The 20,950-nt window shown below is 28.9% G+C and overlaps 2 protein-coding genes across 2 annotated transcripts in view; both read right to left on the reverse strand.

Moving 5' to 3' along the window:
• LOC148176267 (adult-specific cuticular protein ACP-20-like) overlaps positions 1-18,609 on the reverse strand; it is a 50,634-nt gene extending 32,025 nt beyond the window's left edge. Inside the window, exon 1 of the mRNA XM_088033811.1 lies at positions 18,519-18,609. The gene's annotated coding sequence lies outside the window, so the exon portion shown is untranslated. The remainder of the gene's footprint in view (positions 1-18,518) is intronic.
• On the reverse strand, positions 18,525-20,223 carry LOC148176269 (equilibrative nucleoside transporter 3-like). Its single transcript, XM_088033810.1, has 7 exons — positions 20,027-20,223; positions 19,736-19,982; positions 19,642-19,692; positions 19,167-19,595; positions 19,035-19,120; positions 18,789-18,988; positions 18,525-18,730 (listed from the first exon to the last, which is right to left on the reverse strand). The coding sequence occupies exons 1-7, from the start codon at positions 20,180-20,182 to the stop codon at positions 18,619-18,621; spliced, it is 1,281 nt and encodes a 426-aa protein (XP_087889936.1). The 5' UTR covers positions 20,183-20,223; the 3' UTR covers positions 18,525-18,618.
• Between the last annotated feature and the right edge of the window lie 727 nt (positions 20,224-20,950).

A 20,950-nucleotide genomic window follows, 5' to 3' on the forward strand; every position in this document is an offset into this window, starting at 1 on the left:
ACGCACAATTCATTCATATTAATATTTTTGTGACACTTTACTTTTACTCTATCAGGTTAGGACTTGAAAATATTTGTAAAATAGAAGTATAATAAGTGTTTTTTGAGTACTCGCATTCATTTTTGTTCTTTTTGTATTTTGCTTAATAAGCTGCAAAATCATGAAACTCTGTAATACATTATTGAAGAGGTAATTATATTAGCTTTCCATCGAACTATAAAAGTCGCCGAGAGAGTCACTTTCTGCTAAGATATTTGAGAAAAACTGGGGAAATCATTTTGAAAACAAAGCGTCTTCTTCATTCATTTGGTTTCTGCTACATTTTTACGATTTTTTTTTTAATTTTTAGATCAAAATTGAATACCTAAACCTGCAACTACTAAACCCTCTTCTTTCTATTTCAGGACCAGTTTCACTTTTTCGCCTTTTTTCCCTTTGACACCTGTTGGACTATCCACGCTTAGGAAGTTTTCTCATTTGCCTCCTTCCTTTTACCTTCTTTTCTTCTCTCGGCGTACAATTACTGCCGTCTATCACTCCACACTTTGCCCTCTGTTTGTCTTTCTTTTGCCTTTAATTGCGTGGGAGAGCCAAAAAAATTCCGCACTGGCTTGTTTCCACTAATTTCGGGTGTTTGCTCCATCACCGTCGGCGATCGCGTGCACTGTTCGAATTATGCAGTCAACCGATACAGCACGATCATCGAAAAACGCCCAAATTACAGAAAAAACAGCAATCAGTAGTAACGCACGATCTGTATTTTCGTTGGCTACAATTTAGGCTCAAAAGTCATGAATTTCTAAAAAAACATGGGTCACGAAGCGGAGCACTGCGGAGCACCAAAAAAAAAAGTGAAAACCAGTGGTCATTGTTATAGGCAGAAAAAATATCAATAAAACGCCGGACGTTTCTGATTAAAATGAAAATAGTCCGGGAGTTATTATCCTAGTCTAGTCGTATTTTACCTCGAGCGTAGTACACGTGTGTGGAAATGGGTCAGTTCGCGTGCCCTACCAACGATCTCGTTGTGAAAAAAATACCGACATTTATAGAGGAGAACATGGTTAAATGCATGGTACGATTGTCGGATGATTTGATCGATTAGCTAACGATTGGTTATTATGTAAATGGAGGAGGAGGCGGCGGACGATCAATCATAAGAGGAGAGGATTAGATCGAGGGTGGCGCGACTTGTCAAAACGGGAGCCTGGAGGGGCTTCTGGCCGGGGAGTAGCTAGTTGAAGAAGAATAATAATAGGAAATTAATAAATACAAAACTAAACTTACAAGAATTCAGAATTAAGATAAAATATAATACAAAAAAATTAGAAAAAATCCAAAACATATAAGAAATTTTAAGAAAGAAACAAGAACACAAAAAAAAATAAGAAAAAAGCGAAATTGATATTTATTGTCACAAAAATTTAAAAGATTTCAAAAAAAGAGATATCGAAATAATTGGGTACAAAAATATTGCTTGAAAGCTTACAAATCCAAGAAAATATCTAAGAAACTTAAAGAATCTACAGTATTTATAGGTTATAAAAAACAAAGTCAAAATTTTAAAACTTAACATTCAAATATATTTGGAAAACTTAGAAATTAAAAAAAAATGGAAAATTTTGAGCTTCAAAAAACTCAACGTTTAATCTACAAGAACAGAACAGGAAGAAAAAGAATCAAAAACTTAAAAATGTCACATAAGACAGTTTGAACATTTTAGAACCCGAAAACCCACAATTTTAAATAATTGTAAAAATAAAATTGAGAAAATCAAAATAGTTTCGAAAGTCTAAAATTTAAGAATTTATAAAAATCATTTCAAAGAGTTTGAAAAAAACAAATTCAGATTTTAAACCAAATCCTCAAAGTTTTAAAAATTTTATGATTTCAATAAATAATTTCAATAAAATAAAAAATAGAAATTATTGAATTAAAATAAAAAATTAATAAAAATACTTGAAAAATGTAGAAAGCTAAACAAAAAAGTAAGAATGATTGTAAATAAAAAAAATAGAAAAAATCTTACATCTCACTTTTAAAAAAATGGAACACTAAAAAATTAAAGAATTTGAATAAACGAAGGAACGAATCTATAGAGAGAAAGGGAAGAGGAATTCCAAAAAAGTCGAACAATTTAAAAAATACCTAAGAAATTTAAAAGACGAAATTAAGAAAATAAAAAAATACAAAATATGTACGAATAATAAAAAAACTCAAAAAATACAAAAAATTAAAAGAGTACAAAAAATTTAGTGAACGTCAAAATAATCTAAAAAATTGACAGGTTTGAAGAAAATCAGGTGCATATAGAAAAATAGAAACAATAAAAAAAATCTAGAAAAACAAAATAATTTAAAGATTTATATAAAATAATACATGATAAATAATCTTGAGAAAATAAATCCTAGAAATTTGACGAATTTATTGATAAAAAAAATCATAAAACAAGAAAATTTTGTGGTTGAAAAAACTCAAAATTAATTCAACGTATTTAGAGCATAATTTGAGAACCCAAAAGCACAAAATTTAAAAAATATGAAAATATGAAATTGGTGGAATTGCAATATTAATTATCAAGAAAAGAATTTTGCAAAAAAATTCTGTGTTTACGAAAACTCAGTAAAACTCTAAAAAATCAAAAGAGTAAAAGGTAAAGACTAGAAATAAACAAATTGTAAATATGTATAATACAAAGAAGACAATATTTTTTACAATAAATAAGAAATTTAATTAATAAAAAGATGTGAACAATGTAGGAAACCAAACATCAAATTAAGAATGATCAGGAACAAAGAAACTTGAGGAAAAATATCTTATAAAGTGAACAATTTTTTTTTTAAATAAAAAAAAAATTCCGAAAAACTTGAAGAATTTGAAGAAACCAAAGATCGAATTTAAAGAAAGAAAGAAGAAAGGAATTCCGCACAAGTCGAACAATTTGAAAAATATTTTATAAATACGATACAGAGAATAAGAAGACAAAATAAACAAAATAGAAAAAATAAAAAGAATCCAATGAATATAAAGTATCCAGCAAATTTAATAAATTTAAATTAAATTTAAAAAAAAGACAGATAAAGAGAATATTAGGAAAATAAAATAAATTTTAAAAAACAATAAAATTTAAGATTAATTAAAAATAAATAATAATAAAAAAAATTGAGAAAATAAATTTTGAGAATTTGAGTAATTTACTTAAAAAAACAATCCAAAAAATCTTAAAAAAAAAATTATGTAAGAAACTCACAAAAAATGTGCAAAATATTGTAAAAAATTTAAATGTTTACAACTTTAAAAAATTGAGGAATTTAGAAATGATAAAAAAATTTAAGTTTATAAAGCTCAAAATCTAACATATTTAAAATCTGCAGAGCTTGAGAATTTTAAAATCCTAAAACTAAAATTTTAAATAATTAAAAAAATGAAATTGATAGAACCGAAATCTGAGTAGGAACCATGAAAAGTGGAAAATAGAATGATTTAAAATTCTATAGAACTATAAACATTTAAGATTCCAAAAACCAAATACTTTTTAGATGTTAATGTATTATCAAAGAACAAAAACAAAAATTTGATATTTTAAAAATTTCGAAACTTGTAAATTTAAGAAATGAGTTAGGTACATGATAATAATAATCATCTAAAATTGAAAATTTTAAGAATTAAAAGTCTAATCTGACAACTTTAACAAACAATTTGAGGAAGGAAGTTAATAAGAGAATAAAATTTAAAAAATCAAAAAATCAAAAAAATAGAGAAAACAAATAATTTTTTTTTCCAAACTGATCTCTAATACATACATGCGTATTAAAACAATTTTGACAATTTAATATCACAATTTTTCGAAAAAATTAACACTACCTATAATGTTAACTAAAATGCAAAAAACTAATTAAATTTCTGACTTCTTAGCGATTTTTGCCACATTTGTGATAAATCAGTTAATGAAACTGCTAGTTCTAAAAGGATTGCAGAATGTTGCTACAAATGCAATAAATGCATTTTCAGATTGTTTTATCAAATTAAAGTCATATTAAAAGTTGGTATGAATCGTCAATAATTTTTTTGAAGCCATTTTTAAAATCAATTATTGGATTTATAGAACCAAATTTTAATAATTAACAGTCATATTTTTATCTTCTAGCAAAAAGACCACTATATAGATGTAGGTATTTTCACAATGTTGCTGAAAAAACTGCCAATAATAGATCTTTGAACCCAAAATGTATGTTGGATGTTAAAAATGCGGAATTTAAGAAATGCTATTGCATTTTTGAAACCAAAATTAATTATTAGTTTATTAATTATAAGCCTTAGATCAGAAGATACGAATAATGGGGTATTTCTACAAAAATATGTTATCACCCCAAAATCATCCCATAATAACCCATCGCCGGTGTCGACCTCCATCTCCTTCGCCACACTCTTTTTATCAGTAAAGCTGACAATAAACCATCCACTTTTCCCATCAAAGCACAACACCATCGCCCCAACAGCCGTCAAAACAATTCCCCACCTTTCTCATCCATAGCATGTCAGTAAAAAGGGAATAGTCCCGAATCCATGCAGCCATATTATTACGTGAAAGATAAAGTGATTAAAAAAATACTTGGTAAAAATAAATATTTGTGCGGTGTTTCCGACAATAGGGTGGTTGTAGATGAAAGTATACCCATACCATCTTCCGATGTAAGGTAGTCATTAGACCTATTGAAGACGAAGACACGACCCATCATTACCACCGTCTCGAAAAAACATTATTCAATACAGATATTGTGTACAAGTCGGTTCTTTCATTCTATGTAAACGCCCAGATATAATTATCATAATCACACTTGATATTTATTCGTTAAGGCCGAAGGACGGAAAATTGACTAATTGTCGTGAAATCAGAGAGCTGAACACCCACGCCGATTCGTAATTTTACACGCTCAAAATATCGTGAAAACGATGGTAACTGGAGACTGACAACCACCGGAGATCGAATTCCACCAAATCTTGGAAAACAAACGCACGCAATTAAATATGTAAAACGAGGGTGTGGGAAAATGGAAATTAGATGAGACCACCCAAAAAATCGGCGGCAGATAAAAGGTCAACGATGTAACTGCAAAGAAGAAGAAAAACAGGACAAATAAAAAAGAAAATAATTATAAACTCCAGAAGAAACGATTAAATAGGATGCAAAAATGCTAGAAATAACGGAAATGGAAGAGGAAACAAGGCGAAGGGTACAATTAACGTTAAAACCAAACAGAATACAGATGTTTTCGCTGAAAAAATTAACAAATTTAAAGCATTTATTTGTATTTTAGAAACGTAAAATCCATTTTAAAAAATATAGCATCGTTTTATAGCTACTAAAGTACTTCACAAATGCAAATGTTATTAACATCTAAATTCTCACAATTAAAAAATTAAACCTTTTTAATATGATGTCAGAAATTTTTGATAAAAACCTTGACGAATTTGAAGAGTGTGTATTTTGAAAACTTAAGATCCAAATTCAAAAAATATAGTATCGACTTATAAATAACTCTATATACGAAATTATTTACAAATATTCTAGTTAGAATGATAGTTATTTACAGTCGCGTGTGGTAACTTACATTTTACAGCGCGTAGCCGTCGTGCTTCAAACTGATTTCGCGCTGTAAAATGATTAACGCACAAGAGTTGTATTAAACTTTTTGGCCGAAAAATTTTAATTGAAATAATTGGGTTTTTCGAAATTCATGAGAACTGTCACATCTGACATTTGTAAATTTCATCATCTGTCAATTCTGTCAATTTTGTAATTGGTGCACAAAAAGTACACAAGATGGCGCTGTATAAAAATCGTTTTAATATTACTTTAAAAATCGAAATATTGTCTTCATTGAGATAAGAATTTAGGTAGATTCCACTTTGGTGATCAATCTTCATTATGGTAAAGTGATTTTAATTTATAAACGCATCTGAAGAGCAGACGATTTGGGCAATTTTTACCGCACGGCGAGTGTAAACGTCCAGGGCGCTTGTAAGGGAAACCAGGGTAATGGGAGCCTACTAAGGGAAAATGTTGATAAAAACAACATTTGTTAACATTCTTATAATTTTTAATTAGGAACTCTTACATTCATTATTTAAGTATATTTTAATCACAAATATAACAAACTACAGTCATAGGTTGAGGTCCAATAACGATTTTACAAAAAAAAGTCAATCGCTCCCATTACCCCACACATGAGAGCCCACTTAACGTTTTTTGGGAAATTGGGCCATAATATTTACTCTGGCCCGAAAATTCAACTAAACATACTTTAAATGAGATCTTAGTTATTAATGCGATGAACTATTTGTAACACAAATAAAAAATAAATATAGAATATAACTTCATGCTTACCTTGGCGCTGGCAATCGGCAGTTTTTTATAAGCATAGAGCGAAAAACACACAATCCCTTCTTCGTGGCTTAACGGATGGCGCTAACGACTCGTGTTCATCGGGCGAAGTTTAACGATGGTTCACGGAAGCGACCGAGTGCTTACGATCGCGCAAATGTGCCTACTTTTCCTTGTATTACTATCGCTCCCATTACCCTGCGTTCCCCTAAATCTAGTGTTTCCGAAGATGTCAATTGAATGTTAATTTGACGTTTACAATTCATGAGGCCAAAAAAAAGTTACAGTCTTTTAAATTTGATGTCAGATAATTTCAGTATCAATAGCCAATTTGTCTGAAAAAACAAACTACGAGTACTGGAGGAAAATTTCGAGTTCTCGAGTTATTATTTTACTCGTGAAATTACCAGAAAAAGTTTCCTGTGATTGGTTAATTTGAAAAAATAAATGTTTCTAATTGGTCAAATCTATGGTGAAACGAATTCTCAAAATATTCTAACCAGAATTAAAAAAAATACAGCGTTTTGAATTCAATGTCAGACATTTTGGATGGAAACTTAACAAATTTGAAGCGTTAATTTGTATTTTGAAAACATGAGGTTTAAATTCAAAAAATATACTATCGACTTATACTAATTAAATAATTATTTACTGTACCTATATACGTAAATATTTCAAAAATATAATATAAAATTGAAAAAACTGCAGCTTTTTTAATGTGGTGTCAGATGTTTTCGATAAACAAATTGGCAAATTTGAATTTTATTTGTATTTTGTAATATTGAAGTCGAATTATAAAAAGTGTACGTCTTATAGCTTATAGCTATTAAATTCCACTACGTATCCGAATATTTTCAAAATATTTCAGCTAATTGTAACCATTTTTTGAATTTGATGTCAGACGTTTTATATGAGAAATTTAGCGGATTTGAAAAGCAATTGTAGATTTTCTATACCGGAAGTCCAATTTTATACGTTAAACGTTATCTTATAGCTAATCTCTTCAAATCGGTCAACTAAAATTCGGAAAAACATGTATGTCAAAAAATTTTGAAGAAATAATTGACCAAATTAAAATTGAGTTTATTTGTAATTTAGAAACTTGAAGTCTATTTTTTTTAAATTGACGTTGTTTTATAACCAATAACTTATTCGATAAATGCAAATGTTTTTGAAATATTTTAGCTGGAATTAAAAAACTACAGCTTTTTGAATTGGTATCAGATATTTTTGCTGAAAAAATTGACAAAGTAAAAATACCATTTGTAGGAAAATTTATTTGAATGCTTCTAATAACACAAAACCACCCCTAAACACTAAAAAACTTGTCATTCAAATCAAGTCCTATGTTTCAATTGATGTTGTTTGACAGCAAAATGTCAAATTTTTTGTATTATCAATTTCTCCAATACCATGAATTATCTTAAGAATCGCCTATTTTAACCATGTAGAGGTTAAGACAAAAAGTGATGAGAATATAAAACTGAATTTATTACTCTAAAAATTTACAGTAGGTTTGATTTGAAAAAATCAGATTCTGGCCATTTGTAAATCCTGAAAATTAAAGTCGTCTATTTTTTACATATGAACATAAAATTAATTTCTGCTCAATAAAAAGAAAAAGCATAGTTTAGTTATTGAACGTTTCAAGTTTAATCTTCATATCTCGAAAGGCAATGGTGCTGTCAATTTTTCAATCAGACACTGCAAGTTCAAGAATTTTAGGAAAAAAAATCATAACTTGACAACGCCACGATTTAAAATTTTAAAGTGCATAGTTTTGAATAGCTTACTAAATAACTGATCTAAAAGTGGTAGGTTGCATTTAAGGAAAAAAAGTTGAATGCGGCCCTGCAAAAATGATGCCAACTGAAATTAATTTTGACTTAGCCTTATATAAAAATATTTTAAAAAATTTTAAACTAAAATTTGAAAAGTTATACTATGTATTTAAATTACATGTCATTTTTTTTATTTAAAACAACAAACTAGAAATTTTGTTGTGTTTTAGACATTTTAATTAATTTTAAGAACTAAAGCATATTATAAAATATTGAATGCAAATTAAATGCAAGGTAGAAAAATTTGAATTTAAAAGAAACGAATTTTTTTTTGTAATTCAGAAACCTGAAGTCCAACTCTATAGATAAATAGTCTTCTTTATAGCAAAAAGATCGCTGAACAAACGTAGATAATCTAAAATTATTCCCTCTAAAATCTAAAAAATTGTAGCTTTTTTAGTATGTTGATGACAAACTAGGATGTAAAAGTCAGAATTTGAAAACTTTCTTAGTATTGTTGAAACCAATAGTTCAATTTTAAAGAATAAAACGCCCTCTTATAGCTAAAATTTCACTCTATGGACGTGGATTTAATTAAAATTTTATTAAACAAATAGTCATATTGCAGCTAAAGCATTGACAAAGTATAGAAAACGGTTTTTGTATGTATCTAACGATGAAGAAAAAAAAAGATTAAACTAGTAAAAATAAAAACGAAAGAAGGAGGAATAGCCGGACACAAGACAGAAAGTAAAGTTTAAAAACGAAAACAGATTCATCTTCCCACGAGCCACGACCGCTACCATTAGCCCCATGAAATATTCAAAAAACTATCATCTCCATCATTACATCCCAAACCTACCATTTCGTCTAATTCATATTTGTTTGTTTTAGATTAAGTCGTTAAAGCAAACGAGCACAACTAAAAAACATTTATCTTCTAATTAAAATGAAATAAACGCCGACAATTCGACCCGAAGGTCGGAAAAATGTAAATTCGAAAGAATTATGTAACATAAATATAGATGATATCTAACAATATAATAAGTGGTCCAGATAAAGTTCTTTGTCGATGATGTCCTTGATAAGGAGCCCGTTCAATTAAAAGAAGGTCGATTTATTTTTATAATTATCACGTTGAGCGAATTTATAGACTTTTCAGTGAAAAAAAAATGTGAATTTTTTATTTTGGTGTTTGGTAAAAAGGGGAAGCTATAATTGGGGTTATTATGAGAAGTAATGGATACTATTGCGGTTTCTGTAAAAATTGATATTTTTTGTCTGGAGTTGCGTGTGGGCTGGGTTTTACAAGGTCCGTTTAACGACAAATTTATTATGTCAGTGGGTAAATTTGAAAGTAGAACTTGGAAATTTTATTTCAATAATCCACTAATGATTTCGAAAAAAAAAGTATTAAGGCCTCTGATCCTAGTAATTTTGACAACAGAATTTAGAAAGTTTAGTCTTAGTGTCATTCTAAAAATTTGTGAAGTGATAAGATCATAGATCTGTAGTTACAAATTAAAAAAAAAAAAGCTTGTAGACGAAATATCAATTAAGAGAAGGAGAAGTTATTCTTTCTATAATTTATTACGTTTACAAAATTACCGCATATAACAACAAAAGACAAAAATTTTGAAATTTTTTATTTTAAAGACGAATCAAAAATTTCGAAAAAAATGCTGTTAAGGTCTGTGGTTCTAACAATTTTGACATTATAATTTGGATAGTTTGTTGTCATTGTTGTCATCTGTCTCAAATGGCAATATTATCTATCGTTCCGTAGTAAAAAATTTGCCAAATTTTTATTTGGAAGACAAACTATTTAAAAAAACTATCTCTAGCTTCTAATTCTTAGGCATAACTTTGACATTTAAGTAATGAAATTTGGAGAAATTACTCTGCCGGTCATTCTTTATACGTGTGCACATTAAAAACATTTTTCAGCGAAAAATACAAATTAAAAAAAAATAAAACAAACCAAAAATTTCTAATGTTTTTTATAAACTATCATTTTCACATTGCAACAAAGTCGAAGGAGGTTATTTCTTCTTCCTATTATGCTTGTTGACAACATTTTCACAGAAAATTACAATTTTTTTGTAATTTTGAAGACAAACTAAATATTTCAAAGAAAATTGAATTGAAACATCATAACAATGCAGTTTTGAGTGCTTACTTTGCCTGTAAGTCTTTAATGTGTCTAAATTAAAACATTGTTCAGTTAAAAATACCAAAAGTTTTTTAAAAAAATATTGTTTCACAAAATTTGAAAGTTTTCATAATTCATAATTCTAGAAAATTTAACAGAGGTTACTCCGTCTGTCATCTTTATAGGTTTGCAAATTGAAAACATTTTTTAGTGAAAAATACTAATTTTTAAAAAAAATATTTTGAAGACTAACCTAAAATAAAATACAATCTTTGAAAGACTGAAATTCTAGAAGTAATTTTAAAAGTTTTTACATTATGACAATAAAATCTAGAAATGTTACTTTTTTTGTCAACTTGTAACGTCTGCAAAATGACATTTTACAAGAAAAAACCCCAAATTTTAAAAAATTTGGCAAAAAATACAAATTTTGAAAAATTTCATTTTATAAACGGCCAAAAATTTTAGTTCAGTTCTTATTATGAGCAGAATTTAGAAGTTTTCCACATTAGTAAAGTCAAAAGAGGTTACTCTTTTTGTCATGCTTGTGGCGTCTGCAAAATAACAACAATTTATAACAAAAAAAAACAAAGTTATAAAAATTAATTTAATTTTTAAAAAAGTCAAAAATTTTTATTTATTTATTTTTTAATTTAATTTTTTTTAACAATATAGCGATCAAATTTGGAGAGATTATACTGTATGTCAAGTTTATAACGTGTGTAAATTGAAAACATTTTTCAGCAAAAATACAAATTTTTGGAAATTTTGTTTTAAAAATATGTATGTAGATCAAAATTTTGTACTAATTTATTAATTCTTATAATTTTGACATTATAGCAATACAATTTTTGAAGTTTACTCTGCCTGTCATTTTTATGACATGTACAAATTGAAAACATTTTCCAGAAAAAATTATAGATTTAAAAAAAATAAAAAAAAATTAACTACTAAAATTCCAGAAATTTTCACATACCAATAAAGTCTAAGGAGGTACCTAACCTTTCTCTAACCAAAACTCTTTCTCAGGTCGGCAAAATGACAAAATTTTTAAGGAAAATACAAATTTTTTAGTAGAGACAAACCAAAAATTTTGAAAAAAATTTTTATTAAAGGATAAATTTTCACAATTTTGGGAGGTTACTCTGCCTGTCACTTCTACTTATAACGTGTGCAAATTAAAAATATTTTTCAGTAAAAAATAAAAAAAATTTAAATTTTATTTTAAAAACCATTTAAAATTTTCGAAAAAAAAATTGTATCAAATTGTATCTAAATATAAATTGTAAATGTAAATTGTATTGTATCAAATTGGTAAAAACTAAATTCTGACATTATAGCAATAAAATTTAAAGAGGTTACTTTTATTGTCATGCTTATGACATCTGAAAATTGACATTTTACCAAAAAAGGCGCAAATTTTGTTTTTTTTAAATTAAACAAAAATTTTGTATTAATTTATTATGTAATTTCAAATCATTTTTCCAATATGACGAAGAAATTTGGGAAAAAAGTCTGCTTGTCATTCTTATTACGTAAGCAATTTGACAACATGTAGCAAAAAATCCAAATTTAAGAAAAAAAAAGTCGAATCAAAATTTCAAAAAAATTATTAGACAACTAATAATGTTCTGGAAGTTTTTAGCTAGTAATAAAGTATAAAAAAGTTTTCTTTTATGGTTCTGACGTCCGTAAAATAACAAAATTTTTAAGCAAAAAATACAAATTTTTAAGACAAACTAAGAATTTAGCAAGTTTTTATGAAGCACTGAAATTTTCAAAAGTTTTCGCATTATAACAATAAAGTCTAAGGAAATTAATCTCCCTGTCATGTTTGTAACGTTTACAAAATGACATTTAAAATTTTTCTTTAAAAAATGGATTAAAATTTTGAATTGATTCTTCAAATTTTTACATTATAGAGATAAAATTTTAATACAGTACTCTAAGTTGTTACATTATAGCAACGAACTTTTTGGAGGTTTTCCTTTTTGTCATTTTTGTTAACAGCACAGAGCCGTAGTGACAAGTTTTATTTGAAAAACAAAAAGTTTAAAACAAATCTGTTAAATTCTCATGTTTTTATATATTTTTAAACGATTTGAATTTCGCCCTATCCTTCGGCCACTTAACACATTACATAAATATCCGATCCTTTTCAGCAGTTTCCAACCCTATCTTGAAACCACCGCTTTAAAATCGACCCTTTCATCCACCCCCAAAATCTGTCACTTTTAAAAATGCCCATTTCCGCACCCAATAACTCCTCTCTCTTCATTTACATATGAGAGAATCTGTCGACATATCTAACCATGTCCGATCCACCGATACCATCTCCATGGATGGATTTATAGGCCGCGTGCGTGGGCAGGTGCCCCATGGTTCTACCAACTTCCAGGTGAACAGCTCCCGATTCTTCGACGACATCCTCGCTTTTTCTAACTGTATCATAAAATTTACGAGCGATCCTTGTAGATGTTACTAATTACACCGTGTCAAAATGTCCACAGTTTCCGCTCAATAAAAATCCCTAGACGAATCTTGATACAGTGGCCGTCGAAATTCAAACAAGACAGAAATAAGCAATTTGAAAATCGCCTAATGCCTATAATTTCGCGCACATTCGATGAAAAAAATTCGATAGGATCGAAATTTGTGCAGGCTATAATGAAAGAAGGGTAGAAGATTTGGAGATAAGTGTTGTTAGAGCGGCTCCAAAGGCTTAGAAGAGGTGTGCTCTATGATGAACAAGTGTGGAAACGAGGCGCCTTCGATCACCGATAATGGTTCAATAACTAATCCCCGAATTATATCGGCCAGACCTATACTTATATTTAGCTAATTGGGGTAGCCCAGAACCAATTATGATTTTTTAAGTAAATATTGGTTTACCGGGCATCAGGGGGTAATCACTCCACAGAACGAAACAAACTAGAGAGAGCCCCTTGATTGTCCCACAAATGGTACAATTCGTACAGAACAATTCCAAACGCACAGAGAAAAATGCTCTAGAAATCTGTTGCCCAACGTTGTGTGATTGTAAATTGTCACAATTTTTCTTACAATTGCGTTAATTGATGTTAAACCGCTGCTTACTTTTTTTCAACTTGATTGTGTGAAATTTTTTTGAATTTTAATTCGACAAATTGTGTAAAAATTTTCAAATCAGGTAAGAGACTTGGTGAGTTACAATTTTATGTTTTACTGTAGAACAATTTATGTTTTTTATTTACATAATTTGCTTAATTTAACAATCCACAAAAGTGTTCAAACTTCAAAAATGTTCAAAAATTGAAAGAAATTTTGGAAACAAAAATAATATCTTTAAATGGAATCAGCCAACAAGGTTATTTTTTATGGGAATTACTTGACATTTACGACATATTTGTTGGTAAGAGTAGTTAAATGTTTAATAATGATAATAATAATACTATTAATACCAATAATAATGTTTTTAACCATTTTTATTCAAAATGTGTATTTTTACGCTGGGGAATAAATATTCACTCCAATTATCTATCAATTGCGTCAGTTTGAGGATCAAGCTACATTTTGTACTTTTTATAATTTTTGACAAATCTAAATTAAGTATATACCAGCTTTATTGTTTTTTGACATTTGTTGTTTTTATTTTATGTGCAGTTTATAATCAGTTTCTAATTTAAATCATTATTATGCATGCTTTTATTTTAATTTTGATATTTTTATTATTCATTTATAATCATTAATACTTGTTTATAATATTGAGATGTTGTGTTGTTTTAAATGTGATTCTACACTTAAATGTAATGTTAATAATTACATAAACATTTAAGAAACCATCATTTTTTGCAAGACAATGATAATTTGCCTTGTAATGTCAAAAGATGTTGAAGAATTTACAATAAATTCAATTCATTTCGGAAACATTTAAAAACCCATTTTCTACATCAAAATGAAAACCAAACTGATGTAACGGAAAACTGGACTGATTGTTTTTCTGTTTTCGGCCTCATTGAGAAAATCATTGTAAATAAAAATGATCAAAACTTCTGTTTTTACTGTAAAATAATAAAAACTATTGAGTTTTCACGACATTTTATGCTTTTGAAGTTGATGTAGAAAGTGAGGAAAAGGAATTTTTAAAATTGCAGATTTACATTGTTTTTTTTCGTGCTTTGTTACAACTCTAAATAATAAATGTTTTGTCTCACTAAGATATTTAGTATAATTTTTAAATAATTCTGTAAAATATCTTGCCATTTATATGGATTTGTATTATAGAAGTAAATAAATAATAAAATTGTTTGAATATTATATGTGCACTTTTTTTTGACATAACCCTTCTTTGCGCGTTTTTAATGTATAAGATTGGGCAATTTTCATACACAATATTTAAAAATGTTTCGAACAATTTTGCGTAAAATAGTCTTATAGTGTCCGTTAAAAATTAGCACAATTTTGTGCAATTAAAATTCACCTAATATTCTGGAATTAATATTCACACAATATTATGCATTACAAGTCACACAGTTTTGTGCAAAATTATTTGATAAAAAATTGACTAATGTTTGAACAATATTGTGGATAAGTTAAAGATATATTGTACAACGTAATAGAACAATTCACTTTAAACAAACAGATGCAGATAAACTGCACAAATTGGTCTTGTCACCTTTGTAGACAAAATCCATATAAATTTTTCTCTGTGCGTTTTGAGAGAAAATCCGCAATTTTCGGCAGGAAAATTTACAAAAAAAATTAATACAGATAGAGTGTCATGGGGGGTTTTTTTCCCGTCGCCATCTATTTTTCTTCCGTCATTGCCCCCACTGATTGCCCCAGCTTCTATCAGATGATTGTTGATTGAACCCGATCAAACACCCACGCCCTCATGTCTTCATAACCTGGAAGTGACCGTTTTGTTTACTCGTACTTTTTTAATCGCCTTCCTCTTTAAATTATAGATCGCGTTCGAACTCCGGCTATTAAGAAAAATGGCCTTCGCTATTGTCGGCACTAGTTTACTAGGTAGAAGCACGTAATTGTAGCACGAAAAATTCCGTTTTATGGGTCACAACAGTGTCTTGGATTCGCCGATGTCAGTTTTATTGTGAATCTGCTGGGTCACTATAAGTAATGTAACCGTCGAAAGGCACCTGCACTTGTTGAATAAAAGTTTTCTTCATTTAGATAAATTTACATTTGTAACAATGATCGTTGATTAAGAAACGGATAACGATTTGTGGGGAGATAATGGTGAGTTTGGAGAGTTTTACATACAGGATGTTGAGGGACATGTGCGAAATTTAGGCGAGATCGATAAGGTGTGATTTCGGCTTTATTATGGCCACTTTAGAAATTTAAGTATATCTAAATTCCATCAATATTTATTATCTAGGTAAGTACAAACATTTTACATTTTTGGAACAAAAACAAGTTGCGGAATGGCTTATATTACTGCACGAATTTGAAATTTGGACATGAATGCTGAAAATGAACTATGCAAATAGTTTTAGGTATTTTTTTTTAGCTTTTATTTCAAATTTTTCTTCAAAAATCTTAGTATTTGATATTAGAATTAGATTAGATTAGATTAGAATAATGTTAGTAAAACCTTTGAGGTTCGTTAATATACTATCAAAATTATAGGAGTTTCAGCATCTAATGGCAAATATTAGGAAATTTTGAATTGTTATAAAAATAAAATATTTAAAAATCGTTGTTTTTTTGTCTCAAAGTTATATAATTAGGTAGTCAATAAGCGTGGTAAATTTGGTAAAATCCCTCAATTTTACAATTGTACCATTAAAACTGTTATAGTTACAGTAATAAATACAAAATATTTGAAAATGATAGTTTGTTCTAAAACTAAAAATTTCCAAAATTTGAGTTTTTTGTCCAAAAATTGTATACTTTAGCAGACTTAATAAACATGCTGAAGTTAGTAAGACCCCTAAATTTCACAATTGTGTGATCAAAATTATAAGAGCTGCTGCACTTGGTACGAAATGTGAGAAAATTTTTGTTCGCTTTAATAATAAGAATTTCAAAAACTGCTGTTTGTTGTTCCAAAATTTTATACTTTGACATAGCTAATAAGCGTTTTGAAGCTAGAAAAACACCTTAATTTCACTATTGATGCATCAAAATTATAAGAGTTACAGTGTTTATTACAAAATATTTAAAAATTTTGGTTTGCTCTATAAATAATTTTTTTTTAAATTGCTGTTTTTGTACCACAATTTTATAATTTGCTAGATTTAATAAACGTGCTGAAGTTAGTAGAACCTCTAAATTTCACAATTGTATCATCAATCTTTATAAGAGTTACAGTATGTAACAACAAAATTTTAATTTTTCTGCTAACATTTTTAAAAAAGTTTTTTTGTGGTTTTACTATTTGAACAACAAAATTTTGTTACACTGTTCACTACTTTTGACACTCTTAATAACAAACCCAATTTACATAACATAAATAAAAAAATTGATTTGCCAAAAATTTTTATTTTTGCGAGAAGCCAAAATTTTCAAAACAATTTTTATAAAATCTTGCAAGTTTGGTTGCTTCAGTTTTCGAAAAACAAAATTTTCACTTTTAACCAATTTAATGAATGCAGCAAATTACAAAATTTGATAAGTAGGTTCAAAAATTTTTTTTTAGAAATTTTTAATAGTTAGCCGGACAAAAATTTCTAAATTGCTAATAATGCTGATAGGTCTAATAATTTCCATTCTACAATAAAACAATTTGTTGAGCACTACCGATTTTGACATGTTTATTTAGTGTAGGAGATTAAAACATTTTAAAACACCAAAACAACAAATTTACAAAAAAAATCAATTTTTATAAATTCTGATAATTTTGATGTTAAAACGCCAAAATTGGACGATATTAATAGTGTTGGTTTTCTTATTATGTATCAGAAATAAACCACAGATTTATAACACAAAAATTACAATTTTAAAGATTTTCTTTTAAAGGACGAAACGAACTTTTTTTTAAATTAGGTTCAATAACTTTTATCTTAAATTAAATAAATTTTGAAAAAATATTGGTCTCGATATCTTGATTGACTGTTCAAAATTGTTGTTACACTAACAAGAAATTTTTAGAAAATTTTTTGGCCAAAATTTTAAAAATTTTCTCACTATTTCCGTAGTTTTAATGCTTGTACAACAAAATTGGACTGCATTATTTAATTACATTTGGTAGGGTTAATAACAAAAGCAAATTAAAAAATATTGGAAAATAAATAAAAAAGATTTCAGTTGTAGGTCGAACCAAATTTGCCCATTTTTTTAAATTTTATAATACATAGAAAGCATCCAAATTTTGGTATCTTATAACTCTAAAATAAACACTAAAATAACCAATTTACAAGTTAATACTGCTTTTTATATGTATGTTTATTAAAAAAAATTGAAAACTTTTATTTTTTAAAAGAATTAAAATTTTTGGTGGTTAAAAGATTTTGTAAGTGGCAGTTTCAAATTCAATTCAAAAAAAATTAACTCGATAAATATTTTGGATACTCTTATTTAATTGACCATATAAAGCTTTGAAATTTTAGGATTTTATTTTTTTAGCGTAAAATACAATTTTGAAATTCCATTATTTTGATATTTCTATATATTCCAAACAATAAAATTTGATATTTGATAGTTTTTAATAAAAGAAAATCTTCTAAATAAATTTGGGTCAACCAAAATTTAGGAAAAAAACAGTTTTAACATGCTTAACATACTCCAAAATTTCACAAAATTTTGAAAACTTCGAATTGTTTAATTCAGCTATTGAAAACAATTCGGTTCAAACAAGCATAAAACGCCATTTTGCCTGAATTTGACGCCATTTTAAAGCACAACCTCAAATATACAGAGTGGTCATTTTAATTTGTGATCTAGCTGCTTTGACTTAAATTAACGTCTCCTGCTAACAATTTTGACAGTTAACGTTTCAGCAGGAAGTTTTTGCCATGAATCGTAAATTTGAGGTTATGTCCAATTTGGTAAAGTAACTCTCAGACATAACTTGAAACAAAATCTCATAGCCGACTATATCACAAAATAGTGGCCTGCTTATTTTGTTTTCCAATCACACGGTATATTATTCACCCCCTTATCGAACATTTAAAAAAGAAATAATGAAAAGTCGTCGTTTTATGATAACAGAAGTATTTATTTTGAATATTAATTTTGAAATAAATAACAGATTTACCTTCTTCAATTTGAGGATTTAGATTTGGTTACCGTCTACACAGTAGAACGCTTAAACCACACTTATTCACATGTGAATAAAACAATAAATTAATAACCAATTACAACAAATCAACTGAGACAATACTGATAAAGCTGAGCGCTGCCATTATCACTCCTATCACTATCATATTAACATGATAAGCATCTTTGAGCTCTTCCTTGTCGACCAGACTAAAAATCGAAAAGTAAATTTAAATTTTGTCATTTTAACACAATATCTTTTACTTACTTTACAATATTGTAACTCGAAAAAGAAGTTATATAGGCACCTGTCATTGACGATATCACTAAAATGATGATGTATTGGTAATCATGAGGAAGCAGCACCGGTAAGTGTTTCCGTGGCTGCGCATTGGAGAACATTACCAAAGGAACAAAAAGCAGAGTTCTTAAGAGGGAAAAAATTACCATACCATAAGGTGGTATTTTCTGAAAAACATGTATATCAAAAAAGAAAAACAAAGTGAAGACTTACCGGTATAAACTTGAAGGAGATCCATCTTCCGATCAGATCACAGAACGACGCGAGGAGGTACGTAATCACCGGAATGAAGTACACATCTAAAAGGTGTTAGATAAAATTACCACCAACCATGAAGAGTCTTACCATTCCAAACTCCATTTCCTTCGCCTTCAGACACCACCAAAGCCACAGGTGAAGCATTAACTTGCAAAATCATCAATCCCAAGATGGCTGGACTCGACCAAATCTTTTTAAGTAGTTGTTTCCCCTTCTTAAAACTCACTCTTTTCTCCCCTTGAACCTGTTCGTACTTCTTGATGTAGTGGAGATAAAACACGTTGTGACCAGTCGCGAAGATGGCAAAGACCAAAGTGGTAGCTATCACGAAAACACCCATAGAGAAGTACACCAAAGCGCTGTCTAAAACCGAGAGTCCCGTCGCGAGAGAGAAGAGTTGAAGACCTGAAGTGAAGATCCTCGCGATGCCTCCTCCAGTAAGATAAGACGCGAGGTAATGGTGAGGAAAACAAGACACCGCCGTGTATAGCGTGATGGTGAAGACGGCGTTCATTGCTAGAATCAGAAGTGAGACTATAAAAAAATGTTACGAGAAACTTACCGTTGATTCCAGCGGTAATAGCCATGACCATCGCGAAGAAGCCTTCTTGCCCTAGAAAAACAATAAGTTGTGATTTTAGACTGGGGAAACTTACAAGAGTCTGTGTTGATTTGGACGAAAACGGTTAACACCACGAAGAGAGCGAGGATGATCGACAGGATTCCCAAAAAACGAACTCTGAGTCTGATGAGAGTACCAAAAAGAAGACCGACGAAGAGGAAGGCGACTTCTGAGATTTGGAGAGTGATGAGGACCGAGGCACTGAACATGGCTTGGAGAGAAGTTCGCAGTTCGGAGTTCTCATCAGAGATTGAAGTGTTCCGAAATTTGTACATCCAGTACTAGAATTGCGTGTTGGTTAAGGTAACATGAGGACAGTACTCACTTTGGTGGCGGTGGTGAAGAACGACCATGGTAACAGATGCACTAGTCCCAACCAGAAGAATAAGATGTAGATAATGTAGTACTTATCTTGAGGAGCTTCTAGATCAAATTTCTCGTTTTGGAGAGTCTTTGGAGGTTTTTTAGTTTCGACGGTCATTTTGGAAGAATGAGGAACTATAGAGATTGAAAGGTGTTTTTATTGTTCGTTCGAATTAAAATGCTCTCTAATTAAGAGCTTTCAAGATCATACGATAGATGAAGTATAATGATAAAATATTTGAAGCTAATGATTTGAATTGTTTTTAGAGAGATAATTATTGTTTAATTATTTCATTATAATTCCTGATGCAGAAGGCAATTTTTATCTTTCCTATTGTTTTTATAGATTACTCTTGAACAAAAGTTGTTTGTTATTATCGAAAAAGCCTTTTTAGACAGTGATAATCAGATATTTAGCGTTTACCTTTGACGATACAAGAACTGAAGTGGGTTCAAATATCTGTTCTAGGAAACTTTTTGTCGTTGTGTTTATTTATTAGTCGGCAATTTTTGCACCTCTTTGTAATAAATACATAGTATAAAGAAATCTTTTAGAAGTATGTACTTCAAGTTTTCAAACGTTTGAACTTAATGGAACACAGTCAAAGTCAAAGAAGTTTTTCGGTCGGACTTATCAAAGCTCGCTTGGCTCGCCATTTTCAAAGAACTCTTTTAACGATGGAAGCTGTTTTTCTCAGTTTCAGATTTTCAAGCTTAAACTGCAAAATCTAATCAGATGGATATAACTAGCTTACATTTGACATTTGACATTTATTCAAAAATAAAGCAAAGACTAGAAACAACAATTTTGCAAAATATAAGTCAAATTTCGAATTCCATGCAAAAAGCTATTTTAGACAGACAAACAGATAAAGCCCTGACAAAA

This window comes from Gnatocerus cornutus, chromosome 4 (assembly GCF_029298725.1).
Source record: "Gnatocerus cornutus isolate USDA-ARS CGAHR chromosome 4, icGnaCorn1.1, whole genome shotgun sequence".
Classification (NCBI taxonomy): Eukaryota; Metazoa; Arthropoda; class Insecta; order Coleoptera; family Tenebrionidae; genus Gnatocerus; species Gnatocerus cornutus.

Bases quoted from the DNA above. Each gene is read 5' to 3' on its own strand.
- LOC148176269 (XM_088033810.1), bottom strand. From the start codon at position 20,182: ATGACCGTCGAAACTAAAAAACCTCCAAAGACTCTCCAAAACGAGAAA. The intron at 19,693-19,735 runs GTAAGTTTCCCC...TTGTTTTTCTAG, and splicing joins CCAAATCAACACAGACTCTT to GGCAAGAAGGCTTCTTCGCG. The intron at 18,731-18,788 runs GTAAGTAAAAGA...TTCGATTTTTAG, and splicing joins TCGAGTTACAATATTGTAAA to TCTGGTCGACAAGGAAGAGC.